This window comes from Procambarus clarkii, chromosome 68 (genome assembly GCF_040958095.1).
Source record: "Procambarus clarkii isolate CNS0578487 chromosome 68, FALCON_Pclarkii_2.0, whole genome shotgun sequence".
Classification (NCBI taxonomy): Eukaryota; Metazoa; Arthropoda; class Malacostraca; order Decapoda; family Cambaridae; genus Procambarus; species Procambarus clarkii.
The window spans coordinates 13,877,880-13,891,910 of NC_091217.1; the positions used below are offsets into that span (position 1 = coordinate 13,877,880).

A 14,031-nucleotide genomic window follows, 5' to 3' on the forward strand; every position below is an offset into this window, starting at 1 on the left:
TACTGGTAATGGCTTAAAATGGCCACCACTTACGGGCTATTTATGCCCGTGCCACCTTTTGGGTTGCTTCATCTTCATCTTAACACATTCATAAGGGAGACATCTCCCGTCATGCAGGGTGCATTCGCACCTCCACAGATCTCCAGTATCAGCTCTTGATACTGGTAATGGCTTAAAAGGGCCACCACTTACGGGCTATTCATGCCCGTGCCACCTTTTGGGTGGCTTAATCTTCATCAATCAATCAATCCTTTGCCCACAAGAGTTTTGAGAGGTTTAAGACGCTCAACAAGTATTTTGCACAGGTTGCTGATGAGATTTGTATCATTAACTTCGACTCCAAGATATTTATAAGACTCGCAAGTCTCCACGGGCACTCCATTAATAGTATAGTTAACATGAAGATAATGGGGAATAAGAACCCTTGTTTAATCAACAGATTATGAGGCCAGATTCTACTACTTTCTTGGAGAATACATCAAGTAATCCTTGTAACCTTGGTTTACTGTGTGCCATAAAACAAATATCATCAGCATAACATATAACAGTTTCAGTAGGTTGTACAGGTATGTCATGGATAAGTTTGTGCATAAGTACAGTATATTGAAGAGCATAGGGCTTAAGGACACCACCTTGAGGTGTGCCTAGTTCGAAGGCATCTTGTACTTTTAATTCCTTTAAGTAGGACACTAGCACGCCAGTTGGATAAGTAGCTCTTTATTCAACTCAGAAGATAACCCTTGATTCCAAATTCAGTAAGCTAGCTGCTATAATATTATTTCGCCATTCGCTACATCCAAAGCTGACTTTAGGTCAATAAAGGCTGCCTGTGTCCCATTCTGGGAGTTTACAAAATATTCAGCAAAACATGTTTGTGTGCTACAGTTGGGCATATTTTATTGTGAGGTGAATAGAGGCAATAGATGAGAGGAAACGTGCCCAACCATTTCTGTCATTTTGGGATTACCATTTGTGAAATAATTGAATGAAAATTGAGTATAGCATTTTGAGACAATTTTTAAATAAATAGTTATTCTCCCTTTTGTATTTATATTATAAAAATATGTACGGTTAATATATCAGAATGAGGAGCGCACCGCCCCCTTCACTTGTCCAGGTCACGTGACTAAGTCATCTGTTGTCGTCAGCTACTTTCCCTCGAGAAAGTTTCATTGAAAATTGTGCTGACCAGCCTCCCGACGTTGATATATCAAGTTGTTATATGCCAAATTGGGTAGTGAGTATGAGAGGAGGACGGTGAGGAGGAGGGTGAGGAGCGCGCGCGAGGCTGGTGTAGTGAGGAGACTTGTGAGTGTTGAGGCCCCGCTGCCTCCCGGGAATGTTTACACGGCGCGGCCCGCTCCTGCTGCTGCTACCCTGGAACCCTCGCTCATATCAACAGTCCCTCACATATACTAACTCTCATACTAGCGCCTCGTATATTTTGTGGTGGGAAAGACTTGTACGGTGAAGATGAGTCGGGTGGTCTAGTTGTGAGTTACGCTGATGTGGCCCGGTGACGGCGGCTCCCACAGTTTGACGACGGGATAACCCCCCCGGCTATTACGGCACCACTGCCTCCTACGGCACCACTGCCTCCAACGGCACCACTGCCTCCAACGGCACCACTGCCTCCAACGGCACCACTGCCTCCAACGGCACCACTGCCTCCAACGGCACCACTGCCTCCTACGGCACCACTGCCTCCAACGGCACCACTGCGGCACGACCGCCTCCTCCAGCACCACTGCGGCACGACCGCCTCCTCCAGCACCACTGCGGCACCACCGCCTCCAACGGCACCACCGCCTCCAACGGCACCACCGCCTCCAACGGCACCACTGACTCCAACGGCACCACCGCCTCCAACGGCACGTCTGGCAATAATGATTATCGAGAGCCCAGACCTGCTGAAGCAGTGGCTGACAAGCTATCTGGCGCCACTGTAAGTACCATGTACAACGCTCTTCGTTAGCTTCTCATTACTTGCCTTGGTATAACACACACACATAATGGGACAGTCTTCCTCAAACTTCAGATCGTGACCCATTACTGAACAACGGAAGGCTAACATGCATTATGCACAGTACAGTATATTCATATATAAAAAACCAAAACTTTTTAGAGAACTTTCATTAGAGTGTGGTTTAATCATGTACGAGATGGTACAACAAACAGCACTTTCCAGTTGTAGGAAGTTTTACATTATTAAATTAGACTGTATTAGTCTAAGTTAGGGTGTTAAGCTTCATTGGATAGGTTAGAATGGGTTAGGTTATATAGGTTTTAATGTGTTGGTGAGCTGTCATATGTGATGGGATTTGTATTGTATTTACCGGAGGGTTGGTACCAGCAGTCCCTTATTATATCATATCTCGCATATTTCCCAGTATAACCTTTGCATGTGATTTAAATTAATGAAATGCTTAATTTGTAAGTTTTGGTTTTTTATATATGAATATACTGTACTGTGCATAACGCATGTTAGGCTTCATGAAATCATTGTTCATAAAAATATAGCCTGCGAGTGACTAATGTTCCCCACCCCCCCCTGCTATTCACATGGACAAAACTGGGGCTAGCCAAAGGAAACAAGATGAAATTTATTATTAATGAATGAAACAAACTTGCTGTTATATGGTTCCCCAGTTTGCCCGAAACGCTTTGCGTATTAGTGGCTTTAGGCATGTACTTACTGTACTTAGGCATGTACTCAAGATAACCTCAAGATAACTTCTCTAACCTAAGAATCTTCCACCGTTCTTTTATCCTATGTATGTACAGTACTGTATGTATTTTTGTCTAAATATATTGTCATTATAATTGGAACTACTATTAAAAGTAATATAATTTAAGGCTAAAATATAAAGTTTTCTAAGAGCTCAGTTCATAGGCCAAATTTATTTGCTTTAGACTGCAATAAAAAACTGGAGCCAGTAAGAACAATTTAAACACCCTATAGATACATGAATGATTTGAACCATTTTTAATTACCATACTATATTGAGTAATTAAAGTACAGTATCTACTGTATTTTCCGGCATATAAGATGCATTTTTTTTATATTTTTAAATGTTTAAAAAAAAATTGCTGTGTCTAATGTAGCCGTATTACGGAAGTGAAATCAAGTGCCATAGGAAAGGGACCTGGACGAGCATACTGGGTAAGTTCGCTAGGCACAAAAATCATTGCTAATAATAAAATATGGAAAACAAGCCACATTATTACAGTAAATTGCAGTATTAAAAATAAAATATTGAAAACAAGCAGTTATCACGAACTTATGAAAAATTGCTTACGATATACGTCGGCAGTTATGAAGGAAGATCACATCATCTTGCCACCTTACCCAGCATACATAATTCACTCCTGATATGTCATACATAATTTAATGACGGTGTTACTTTTAAGAAACATTCATTATCTAAATAAAAAATGCTCTTTAAGCTTTAAAATGAACAGAATTTTAAACTCGTTCACCTGTCAGCCATTTGTAATAAGTGAATGACAACAAAACCATAGTGATGCAATGGTGCGCCACCCGTGGGTGCGCCGCCCTGCTGTACCTAGTAATGCAGCAACACAAAACATCACAGCCAGAAATACAAGTTTCACATCCTGTATAGCAATTCTCTTGCCCAAAATATAAACAACTATACAGCTGGACTTAGAGGAAGTAAGAGTTGACATCCCGTCTTCCATCCTTCTTACCGAGGATCTCGTCAATGGCCTTTGACCCGAGGGGGGGCTCCAGTGAGAGTGCTGCTCCCAGGCCTAATGACATGAACTCTGGGCAAGACAGATCTAATTCTAGCTATGATGTTTTGAGTTTGAGGAGACAACTTCACATTTGGAAGGGTTTAGGAAGAGACCCAGGTTTACTTCTTCTTTATTTGTCTGATGTCTTCCAAGAGGGGGTCTAGGGGGCCAGCTATAGTGCCATCATCCAAAATTTCTATTTATTATGTTCAAAAATTTATGAAAAATATTAAGAAATATGAGGAATATTGAGAAGTTTTAAAAATTTGTATATTCAGCACAGTCATGCAAATTCTATTATCAAATCACATTGTATTTTGCTTCTACTGCATTCTCTTGTGCATACATTTTCAAACATTTTGACTTAAAATTTATAGTAATTACCCAAAAATTAAGGTAGAAAACCTTGAGAGTATGAACATATTGTCACTGTACAGGGACCCTAAGGTGGCTGGAACGTTTATGATTAGGAATGTGCCAATGGGTCGGAATGTTAAAGTATTAACAGGAAAAGAATAGGGAACTTACTTATTGTACTTATTGAACACTTCATGAAACACATCTTGCTAATTCACACGCATCTTTCCAATCCTAGTTCTATGAGCTGTAGGCCTAGCCAACACTGACTTCTACATTCCAAGATTTTTCAGCTGAAAATACAAGCTCTGCCCCTAACTAGTAAGATCCAATCATGGCCATTCACAAATGAGCTATCAATCCTCAATTCAGTCTCAAAATCTTTTAGACCTACAAATGGTGATTTGGTGAGCACCCACTTTAGAAGTGTTTACTTAAGGGTACTATAGATGTTCCCATGACTAGAGAATGCCTATCCCTACCAAATGGAATACTATTTTCTACAGTCCTCACCTTTTACCCATTGTCTACCTTTATGCTGGTTCCGGGAATCAATGCCCCTGCTGTTCAGCCTCTGACCAGGCCTCCTGGTTGGTGGTCTGGTCAACTAGGCCCATTAGGTGCTACTAATCACAGTCTGACATATGAATCACAGCCCAGTTGATCAGGTGTTTTGGAGGTGCTTATCAAGTTTTCTTTCAAACTCCATGAGAAGTCTGCTTGCAATTATGCCAAGGTTATTTATGTAAGTGCAAATAGCACAAGAAAGTAAGTGGAGTGAGTGTATGTTTAGCATGTTTAGGGATTATAACAGAGGTGCTGTGTGTTGTCTGAAGTCAGAGTTTGTTACACAGTGGCATAAGCTTACAAATTTAATCCATTCCCAGAGACGGTTCGTAACCCAAAAATTCGCAAATTGAAGCAAATTTTCCCATAAGAAATGATGTAAATTGAATTAATCCGTTCCACACTCCCAAAAATATTTACTTCAAAGTAAATTTTATGCCTAATTCACCCAAATCTTTAGTACTAAAGTATGTACAAGTTATTGCTTATCTTTACTGATGACTTGTTGGCGTATAGAAGATGGTGAGGAGGGGGGTGGGGGGGGGGGGGGGCTGTCAAGGGGCCTGACAGCCGAGTGGACAGCGCTCGAGATTCGTAGTCCTGAGGTTCCGGGTTTGATCCCCAGTGGAGGCGGAAACAAATGGGTAGAGTTTCTTTCACCCAGGTGCCCCAGTTCTCCTTAACATGTTTGCTGGTGATGCCAAGATATTAGGGAAGTTAGGAGATGTAGATGATTGTCTTGCTCCTCAAATTGACCTAGGTAAAATAAGTGCTTTGAAATACCAGGTGGCAAATGGAATTCAATGTGAATAAATGTCATGTTATGGAATGTAGACTCGGAGAAAATAGATGAATGCAACTTGTATATATAGTTGCATTGGTCTTTAGTTGCAACTTTCCACATATAAATTATGTGGAAAGGAATTACATAACTCTAAGTATTAAGAACGAGACCTAGAGGAGGTTTTGGGTAGTGAGCCACACAGAGGAACACATAAAGAACATTGAGAGAGGAGCATATGCATCACTTTCCAACTTCAGACTTGCTTTTAACTACATGGATTGTGAAATACTAAAAAAACTTCATGACTTGTGAGACCAAAATTGGAATATGCAACAGTTGTAGGGTGCCCAAATCTCAAGAAGCTCATCGATAAACTGGAAAATGTGCAAATGCATACAACAAAATGGCATCTGGAACTGAAAACAGAAGTTATGAGGAGAGGCTAGAGGCATTAGAGATGCCAAAATTTGAAGATAGAAGAAAAAATGTGATGTGATCACCACTTGCAAAATAACAACAGGAATGGACCAAATTGACAGAGGAATTCCTGAAACCGTCAATTTAAAGAACAAGCGGACACAGATTCAGGCTAAGGAAACAAAGGTTCCAAAAAATATTAGAAAGTTTTCTTTTACAAACCGAGTGGTAGACGGTTGGAACAAACTGAGGTGGTGGTGGAGGCCAAAACCGATAGTAGTTTCAAAGGTACTGGTAAATGTACCAGGTTCAGGTACTGGCTAGTTTTCACTGTCAGATGTTATACTTACTGAGTCAGGGTTCTTCCCCTTTAGCTTGAATCTGAGTCCCCATGTGTTTACCAGGTTGGCATGGGTCATTGTGGCCTAGCTACATCTCTGGGGTTCTTGAGTTGGCTTACCTCGATGACTGGTGGGTGGGAGTCTCCAGTCAGTCCGCATGCCAGTGATGGTGTTTTTTTCCCAGCTTGCCAGGTTCAGACGTGGCTGGACCAAGTTTGGGACACTAGGTTGTCTTCTCTGTCCCTGCCTCTGGTGGTCTTGCTCTGCCTGCAGCTTTGTAGCCATCAGGTGTTGGATGGGGCCTGGGTGACTCGCTAGTTGATTGAATAATCGGGCGGGAGCCTGAATGTGGCCTCTGTGGTATTCCCACTGGACAGTGTTTTGCTTTGGGTACTGTACTTGCTTGTCTGGTTCTGCCCATTTTCCAGGTCAATTTGGGCCCCACCTGCATTTCTAATTGTTGGTTCCGGGGATCAGTGTCCCTGCGGTCTAGTTTCTGATCACTAACAACCTTATTCAAAGTTGGAGGATATGCAGATAACTTTCATGGCCTGAATTCATTGTTAAACATTTAAATGATTGGGGCCACTTAAAATTTCTGAAGCTGTTCTCTTTATAGCACAGGCGAGAGATAAATAAGAATTTACATTTGAAAATAGTGGAAGGAATGGTCCCAAATCTGTACACAGAAATAACCACTTAAGAGAGCAGGAGACACTACAAAAAGTGTTAAAATAGTCCTTTTTGAAAATTAGAGGTGTAATGGGTATGCTAAGAAACAACAGTAGTATCAACATTTTGGGATGAAGTCTTTTCAAAATTACCTATATACATTAGGTGCATAACTAGCTGACCTCTCATTACTCAAAAGAGAACATGATAAACTCACCCAAAAGATTACTAATCAACTTGGCTGTAATACATATACTGTACCATATTAGGCTGTAAATGCTGGAATCTAACAGCCTGGCTGACCAGACTACCAACCACGTGCCTAGTTAGAGACTGGACTGCAGAGACAGTGATTTTCAGTACCACCTCAAGGTAAGGTTTACTGGTGAAACTACTTTAGAAAGGTGTGATAGACCTGATAATTGTTTGTCCTATTAGTGGTGCTGAGGTGGATATCTTGCATGTGGCCAAAAGATTAGCCAAGAACTTATTTTGGCAAATATCTCGATTTGTGTGGCATCAACTGAATTATACAGATAAAACTCCTGTCTTAATTTATGCCATAGATCCAACATGTTATTAAGCATATTGTAAGTAGCATAGGCAACATTACCCTTATGTTACTTTGCTCATGTTTTTTTATTCAGTGTCCTTAATATATTTATTGATCTTTCAGTAGCAATGATTTTACTTAAAACCTTCTCCTCAGGTGTGATGCTGACCCCGAGGCATTAGCTAAATATTGTCTTGCTCTGGTCCGCAAAGACCGTCCTGTATCTGAACTGAAGGCTAGTATGATTGAGCAACTTGACGTTTTCCTTCAAGCAAGTAAGTATTGGTTTATTAGAGTGATAAATGTTCATTAATTATCAGATCTTAGTATTAGTATTCTTCATAATATAAAAATGGCTGTGTATATCTGTAAAATTCTGTGCCATACTACATGACAATATTCATTATTTTCACACTGTTTTTATCCCTCAAATAATTAATTTTAAATAAATAAAATTTAAAAAAATAAAACTTGGGCTTCCGATAGAAAGTCTCTTTCTGAATATGTTTATTCTACTGCTTTTCAAGGTTCACAGTACTGTACTGTACAGTATATCCAATCCTGTCCTCTCATTTAATGCATTGCAGTTTTAATTCACCGAAGTTTTGATTGTATTGATCACAGCATCAAAATTTTGATGCTTTAGTGAAATTAAATGAACAGCAATAATAATGCTGCTTTGGAAAAATTTGCATTGACTTCAATAGCAACCTATTAAAGTCAAGCAGTCTCCGTGGTGTAGTGGTAAGACACTCGCCTGGCGTTCCGCGAGTGCTATGTCTCATGGGTTCGTATCCTATCCGGGGAGGATATACTGGGCGCAATTCCTTAACTGTAGCCTCTGTTTAACGCAACAGTAAAATGTGTACTTGGATGAAAAAACGATTCTTCGCGGCAGGGGATCGTACTCCAGGGACCATAGGATTAAGGACTTGCCCGAAACGCTACGCGTACTAGTGGCTGTACAAGAATGTAACAATTGTGTATATCTCAAAAAAAAAAAAAAAAAAAAAAAAAAAAAAAATTGCAAATTTTTCCAAGTTTGGGTTCTCAAGTCTGTAATTACCCAAATACTGTGGAACCTCAGTTTTCGAATGCCTGTTTTCAGATTTTTCGGTATTTGAGCTCAATTAAAAAAAAAATTGACTGTACTAAAGGTTTGCCTCGGTACTTTGAGTTTGTTTATACACGAACGGGTCCACCGAGTGCGTGGTGTTGCAGTGAGGCACGCCTCAGTTTACCAGTGTCCAACCCCAGTGACGACTGCGCTTGAATTCTATGTGAAGAATTTAATTGTTTTTGTGCTTTTCTGTAGAGAACCCCTTCAGCTTCCTGGAGCTTCACGTCAGCTCCGTTCTGCAAGCTCTCTCGTGCGTTTTTTCACCTGTGGCCTGCTCATGCGTCGCCCAAGCCTTCTTGGTCTTTGGACTGGGTACTCTCATTTCTCTCTTCTCTGTTTGTAGTGGCCCCTTCAGTCCGGGTTTGTTTTCTAAAGGCCTTGTTCTTGTTGGCTTTTAGCCTCTGGTGGTTGGGTTGGGAAGCTTCATACTCTTCTCTGGTGCAGGGGTTTCTGCTCTTTTGGTCCTTGGGGGTCACTTTGTTCGTTTGCAGACTTCTTCTTTTCTGGCGAAGAACGAGATGGCTGGTTTCCAGAGGAGTCCGTTGGTTGGTTTGATCGGGGGTGCATCATGTTTTGTGTCCGGTTGCGGCTTTACATTGCTAGCTATACGCTACTGGTTTAGCGACAGTAGACATGCTCTGGGTAGACCTGATATCCCTGGTTCCCTGTTCCAGGGCTTGCCTCTCAGGTTGTCCTCAGGGTTATTAAATCTAGCCAGCCTGAGGTCTACCCCTCGTACTCATGATGTGAGGAAGTATGCAGCTCTTGCTGCCATCTTTGGTACTGTCTTTGGTCGACATTCGGAAGCGAGGGTTTTGGAAATCAAACAGGATCCTGGCCACCAGATATCTTGTCAACGCTCTGGACCCTCTGTGGCCTTCTTTCCTTGAGGTATCTGTCGCAGCCAGGTGTCTCGTCTTCGCCATGAGACCTGCGGTGCTGCCACCTCCCGGGGTAAGTCCCTGTTATTTACTTACCTGTGGGTAATTAGCTTCAGGGTGCCGACAGGGCTCCCCACAGAAAACCAGCGTTGAATGTAATGAAACACCATTTTCTGGGTGAACCCTAGAGGCTCCTGACTCTCCGCCTTCGGTTTGCAGTTTTCATTATTCTACAAATCATTCTAGGGGTGGTTTCCCCCAGCTTGCCTAAGTGGGTGTGCTAGTGGGATGATGATTTACTTGTTTCACTGTTTTCTTTTGGGGGAAGTTCTTTGGCTCAGTTTGGACATAGGTTAAAATTTGAACCAGTTAGAGGTTTGTATTGTTTCGCTTACTTTTCTGGTGGTATTCCCGGTCGATGGAAGACATGACAAACTCTAACTGTAGAGGGCTCATACCGGCCATTGCTCTCTGCCCCTCTCTGAGGGAACCAGGTTCTGGTGCTGGTCTCCGGTAAGCACTCGAACTCCAAGGACAGATGGCACCAAACTAATATGGCACATGTCAATTTGATAGCTTAAGGGAGCCTCCTGGGCTTCCCTGAAAATGGCGTTCCATTACATTCAACGCTGGTTTTTTGTTACAAAGTCGATCCTTTCAAGGTGCTTCACCATTCTTGACCTGATTACTTTCTCCACCACTTAACAAGAAATACTTTTCAATGACACTGGTATGTAATTTAGTGCCTCCTTTTTATCCCCCTTTTTGAATATTTGGATTACATGTGCCTTTTTTCCAAATTATTTGACTTTTTTCATGCACCTCAATCTTGAGTGGTATGAATTGTTCCATTGCATCGGCACATTTCCGAGTAGTGAATTCTATCATATTGTTTGCTGGCTTCCCTTCAATTTCCCTTCTTTTATTGGATTTCCTGCAGAAAGTCTTTCATTTTGTTGTAGTCCCCCATGTCTGTAATTTCTTCTTCAATGGGTTTCATTGTGTAACCAATTCCTTCAGCTCCACTATGTATTCAAGCATGACAATGCAGCAGTTGCTAGCTCTTAGAGGCATCTCATACTCTATTTTTTTTGAAAATCTGCTTCAATTTGGGAAATGCCAAATCTAGTGTTGCTGGTAGATTGCCCAAAAGGAATTTTATTTAGTTCTTATACTTGGTTCAAGGTTGCAATGCAGAGTTTGCCACTCCTATCAAGTTTTGCCTTTGGGCTTTTAATAACCTCATCTTTTTTGTTTACCATCTCTTGTAATTCTTGAAGCTCCCTTCCCAAGGAAGCTACATCTTCTTTAAGTGCCTGTATTTCTACTCCCCCTTGTCCTTTTCTCCTCTTTCAACTCTTTGTGCATTTTTACATTGGCCCTCACTAGTTCATCCATGCTGTTCCGAAGGTCTACTATGGTAATGACCTTCCCTTGCTCCTCATTCATGTGTTCCTCTCATGCCATAAATTTCTTCCATGTGGTAAGGTTGATATCCTTTGACTGCTCCATATCTATCCTATTCATCCCTCCTAGCTGTCTCTGGCACTCCAGCAACACAGCAGGTACACCAGCTAAGTATGTCTTGCACTAATTACATAACGACCCACCCTCCCACGACACTGATAAGCGTTGTGGTAGCTCCTGGTCAGTCTTTATGTTGGGGCAGGTGGTGGGGTGGTGCATTCTCTTGCCTTGCCAGTGAGGTCGCAGTTGGTGGTCAGGTCATTCGCCATACTTTGTTCCAATAGTAACTCTACAATGCATTGCAACACTTTCTTTCAAAAAAAAAAATACACCTTTTGTATACACCTTTTCACTGTAGTAGTGCATGTTTATCCCTCCCAAATTAATAGAAAACACTGGAGTTCCCCAGACCACAACCCTGACAATCCCAACAATAGTTGGGATCGTCTCAAAGCTCTCCAAATGTACTCACTAGAAAGGAGACGAGAGAGAGATCAAATAATATACACGTGGAAAATACTGGAGGGCCAGGGGCCCAGATCTACACAGTAAAATAACAACATGCTGGAGTGAACGATATGGAAGAAAATGCAGAATAGAACCAGTGAAGAGCAGGGGTGCCATAGGCACAATCAGAGAACACTGTATAAACATCAGAGGTCCACGGTTGTTCAACATCCTCCTGTCGAGTATAAGAAATATTGAGAAAAACCGTGGATATCGTGAAGAGAAAACTAGATTGTTTTCTAAAAGAAATGCCGGACCAACCGGGCTGTGGTGGGTATGTGGGCCTGCGGGCCGCTCCAAGCAACAGCCTGTTGGACCAAACTCACAAGTCAAGCCTGGCCTCGGGCCAGGCTTAAGGTATAGAACAACTCCCTGAACCCCATCAAGTAGGTATTGGTCATGGTCACACAGTGTGAATGTAGTCACATTTTTGTCAGCATCGTCTCTTGTGTTATCTTTCATTCTTTCACCTTCTGCCGATTTTCGCTTCTCTGGTGCCTTTCTGGTTTAGTTTCTGGCTTTTCATTCTTTCCTTTTTCTGTCTTCAGTTTTTTTGTCTTTGGCCTAGTTGGGCATTTTCTTTTTTCATATCTAGTCGCAGTGATCCACTATTCCTTACATGTCTCTCTCTAGTTTTCTTTGTTCGTTGGCTTTTCCTTGGCTCCTTGTGTTTGTACCTCTTTATCTTCAGTCATCTGCCATATTGTCCTGCTGCTATGCCCTGCGGACTCCCAACGGGCCTGTGGTGTGCATCGATGTGGAGTTCTGTCCATCTTCTTTCATGATGTGTATTGAAATGTTCTTTGTGGTGTCTTGTGGATTTCCTGGGCCTGCACTGGGCATTCATGTTGTTGAGTTTAGATGCCTGGTGCTGCCCTTTCCATCTTTGAGGACTCCTGGTTGTTGTTGCTCTTTCTGCCTCTAATAGGCCCCATTTTGTTTTATTCTCCGTGATGGGATAATTATAGGAGCCACCGAGGAGCTACTCTTGAACGCCAACATTCACCAGTATGGAACGCCTCTTTCTGGTGAGCCTTCTAGTGAGTCGCTGTTCGTGCCCATCTCCTCTTTGGGGCTATTTATTTAATATTTTATATATTTAATGCCCCTAGCCTCTCCTCATAACTCTTGTTTTTCAGTTCTGGAAGCCATTTAATTGCATTTTTTTTCTAGTTTATCGATGTGCTTCTTGAGATATGGGCACCATGCAACTGCTGCATATTCCAAGTTTGGTCTCGCAAATATCATGAACAATTTTCTTCAATATTTTGTCATTCATGTATTTAAATGATACTGAAGTTGGAGAGCACAGTGTAGATGCCTTGCACAATTTTCCTTGTGTGGTCTTGAGGTGACAGTTTTCTATCCTGGACCACCCCTAGATCTTTCTTTGAGTTGATGACCAAACCACACATCAGAAGATGGAGAAACGACAACGTTGTGGTCCGTCCTGGTCCATTATCAATCTGTGATGTCATTATCAAGTCATCACATGACTTGAAAATGGTCCAGGTCCTGGATGGACCAAAACATTGTTGTCTCCATCTTCTGATCTGTGGGTTGGTCATCATATCTTTTGCCATGTTATTGTGACTCATTGTCTGTTTATCATAGTTCTTTAAAGCTTTTTCACATAATTTGTATGTTGTGTGTAGCATATATTAAATTCCACAGTCCATAACATGGCATTTATTCACATTAAATTCCATCAGCCAAATGTTGCTTCATACATTTATTTTGTCCTGGTCATCTTGAAGGGCATGACAGTCATTTAAGTTTCCTATCTCCTCTAGTAGTTTGACATCATCAGGAAACCATTTTATTACAAATCACTCCCTATTCCTTTTGGTGGATCATTGTGTGTAACAAGAGGAGTTAACAACCTAATTATCGTGTCCCTAGTTTTCAAATTTATTTCTATTGGCTTTGCCATTATATACCCGGAGCATACCTAGAGAGAATTTTGGGAGTTCTACTTCCCGAGCCTGGCCTGAGGCCCGTGTTATGGTGCACTCTACCTTTGTGGTGGCATTTCCTCTTGGTTAGAATGATTTAGATAGTGGGCCAAATTCTCTGGTGTTTGGTTGGCATTTATGACTGACAAGGATGGTATGGCATATGAGTAGGACTATCCAGGTAGCTAGAGCTTCTGGGGGCCCACCAGAATGAGGCATTTCATTTAATTTTCTTAGTTTTGGGTTGATGTCTGATCTCCAGCTCTGTACCTCATAGGGCCAATTAGATTTTGGTCTTGTCTTCCGATAGGTAATGACAAGGCTCGGAGGCATGGTGGGATTAACTATGGCCTAGTGGTACCAGTGTTTAAGCTTGAGGAGTTACTGGAGACAACAGAAAATGGCATTTCATTACATTCAACCCTTGATTTGTTTTAGTTTATTATGAACTCTGCTAACTTAGTGTTTGGAGGCTAGCAACTTTGCTCAATATTTTTTCAATAAGACACAAAATAAATGTATCAATCCGCTCTCGCACAAGACAGCACATATGACTTATGCTTATAGTCAATATTTGGCTTATGAGTAAGTACATACTGTATGTGGTATATTCCAAGTACTAGTTTTTTTCAAGGCACTAACTCTTCCTCC

General features: G+C 41.6%; 1 protein-coding gene across 6 annotated transcripts in view; it reads left to right on the top strand.

Moving 5' to 3' along the window:
- Positions 1 to 1,114: 1,114 nt before the first annotated feature.
- The window catches only part of swm (Zinc finger protein swm), a 108,958-nt gene continuing 96,041 nt past the window's right edge, over positions 1,115 to 14,031 (top strand). For all 6 annotated transcript variants that reach the window (XM_045769259.2, XM_045769266.2, XM_045769267.2 and 3 more), the window contains exons 1-2: positions 1,115 to 1,945; positions 7,607 to 7,725. In XM_045769259.2, coding sequence (XP_045625215.1) covers positions 1,887 to 1,945; positions 7,607 to 7,725 — 178 coding nt within the window. In that variant the 5' untranslated portion in view covers positions 1,115 to 1,886. The remainder of the gene's footprint in view (positions 1,946 to 7,606; positions 7,726 to 14,031) is intronic.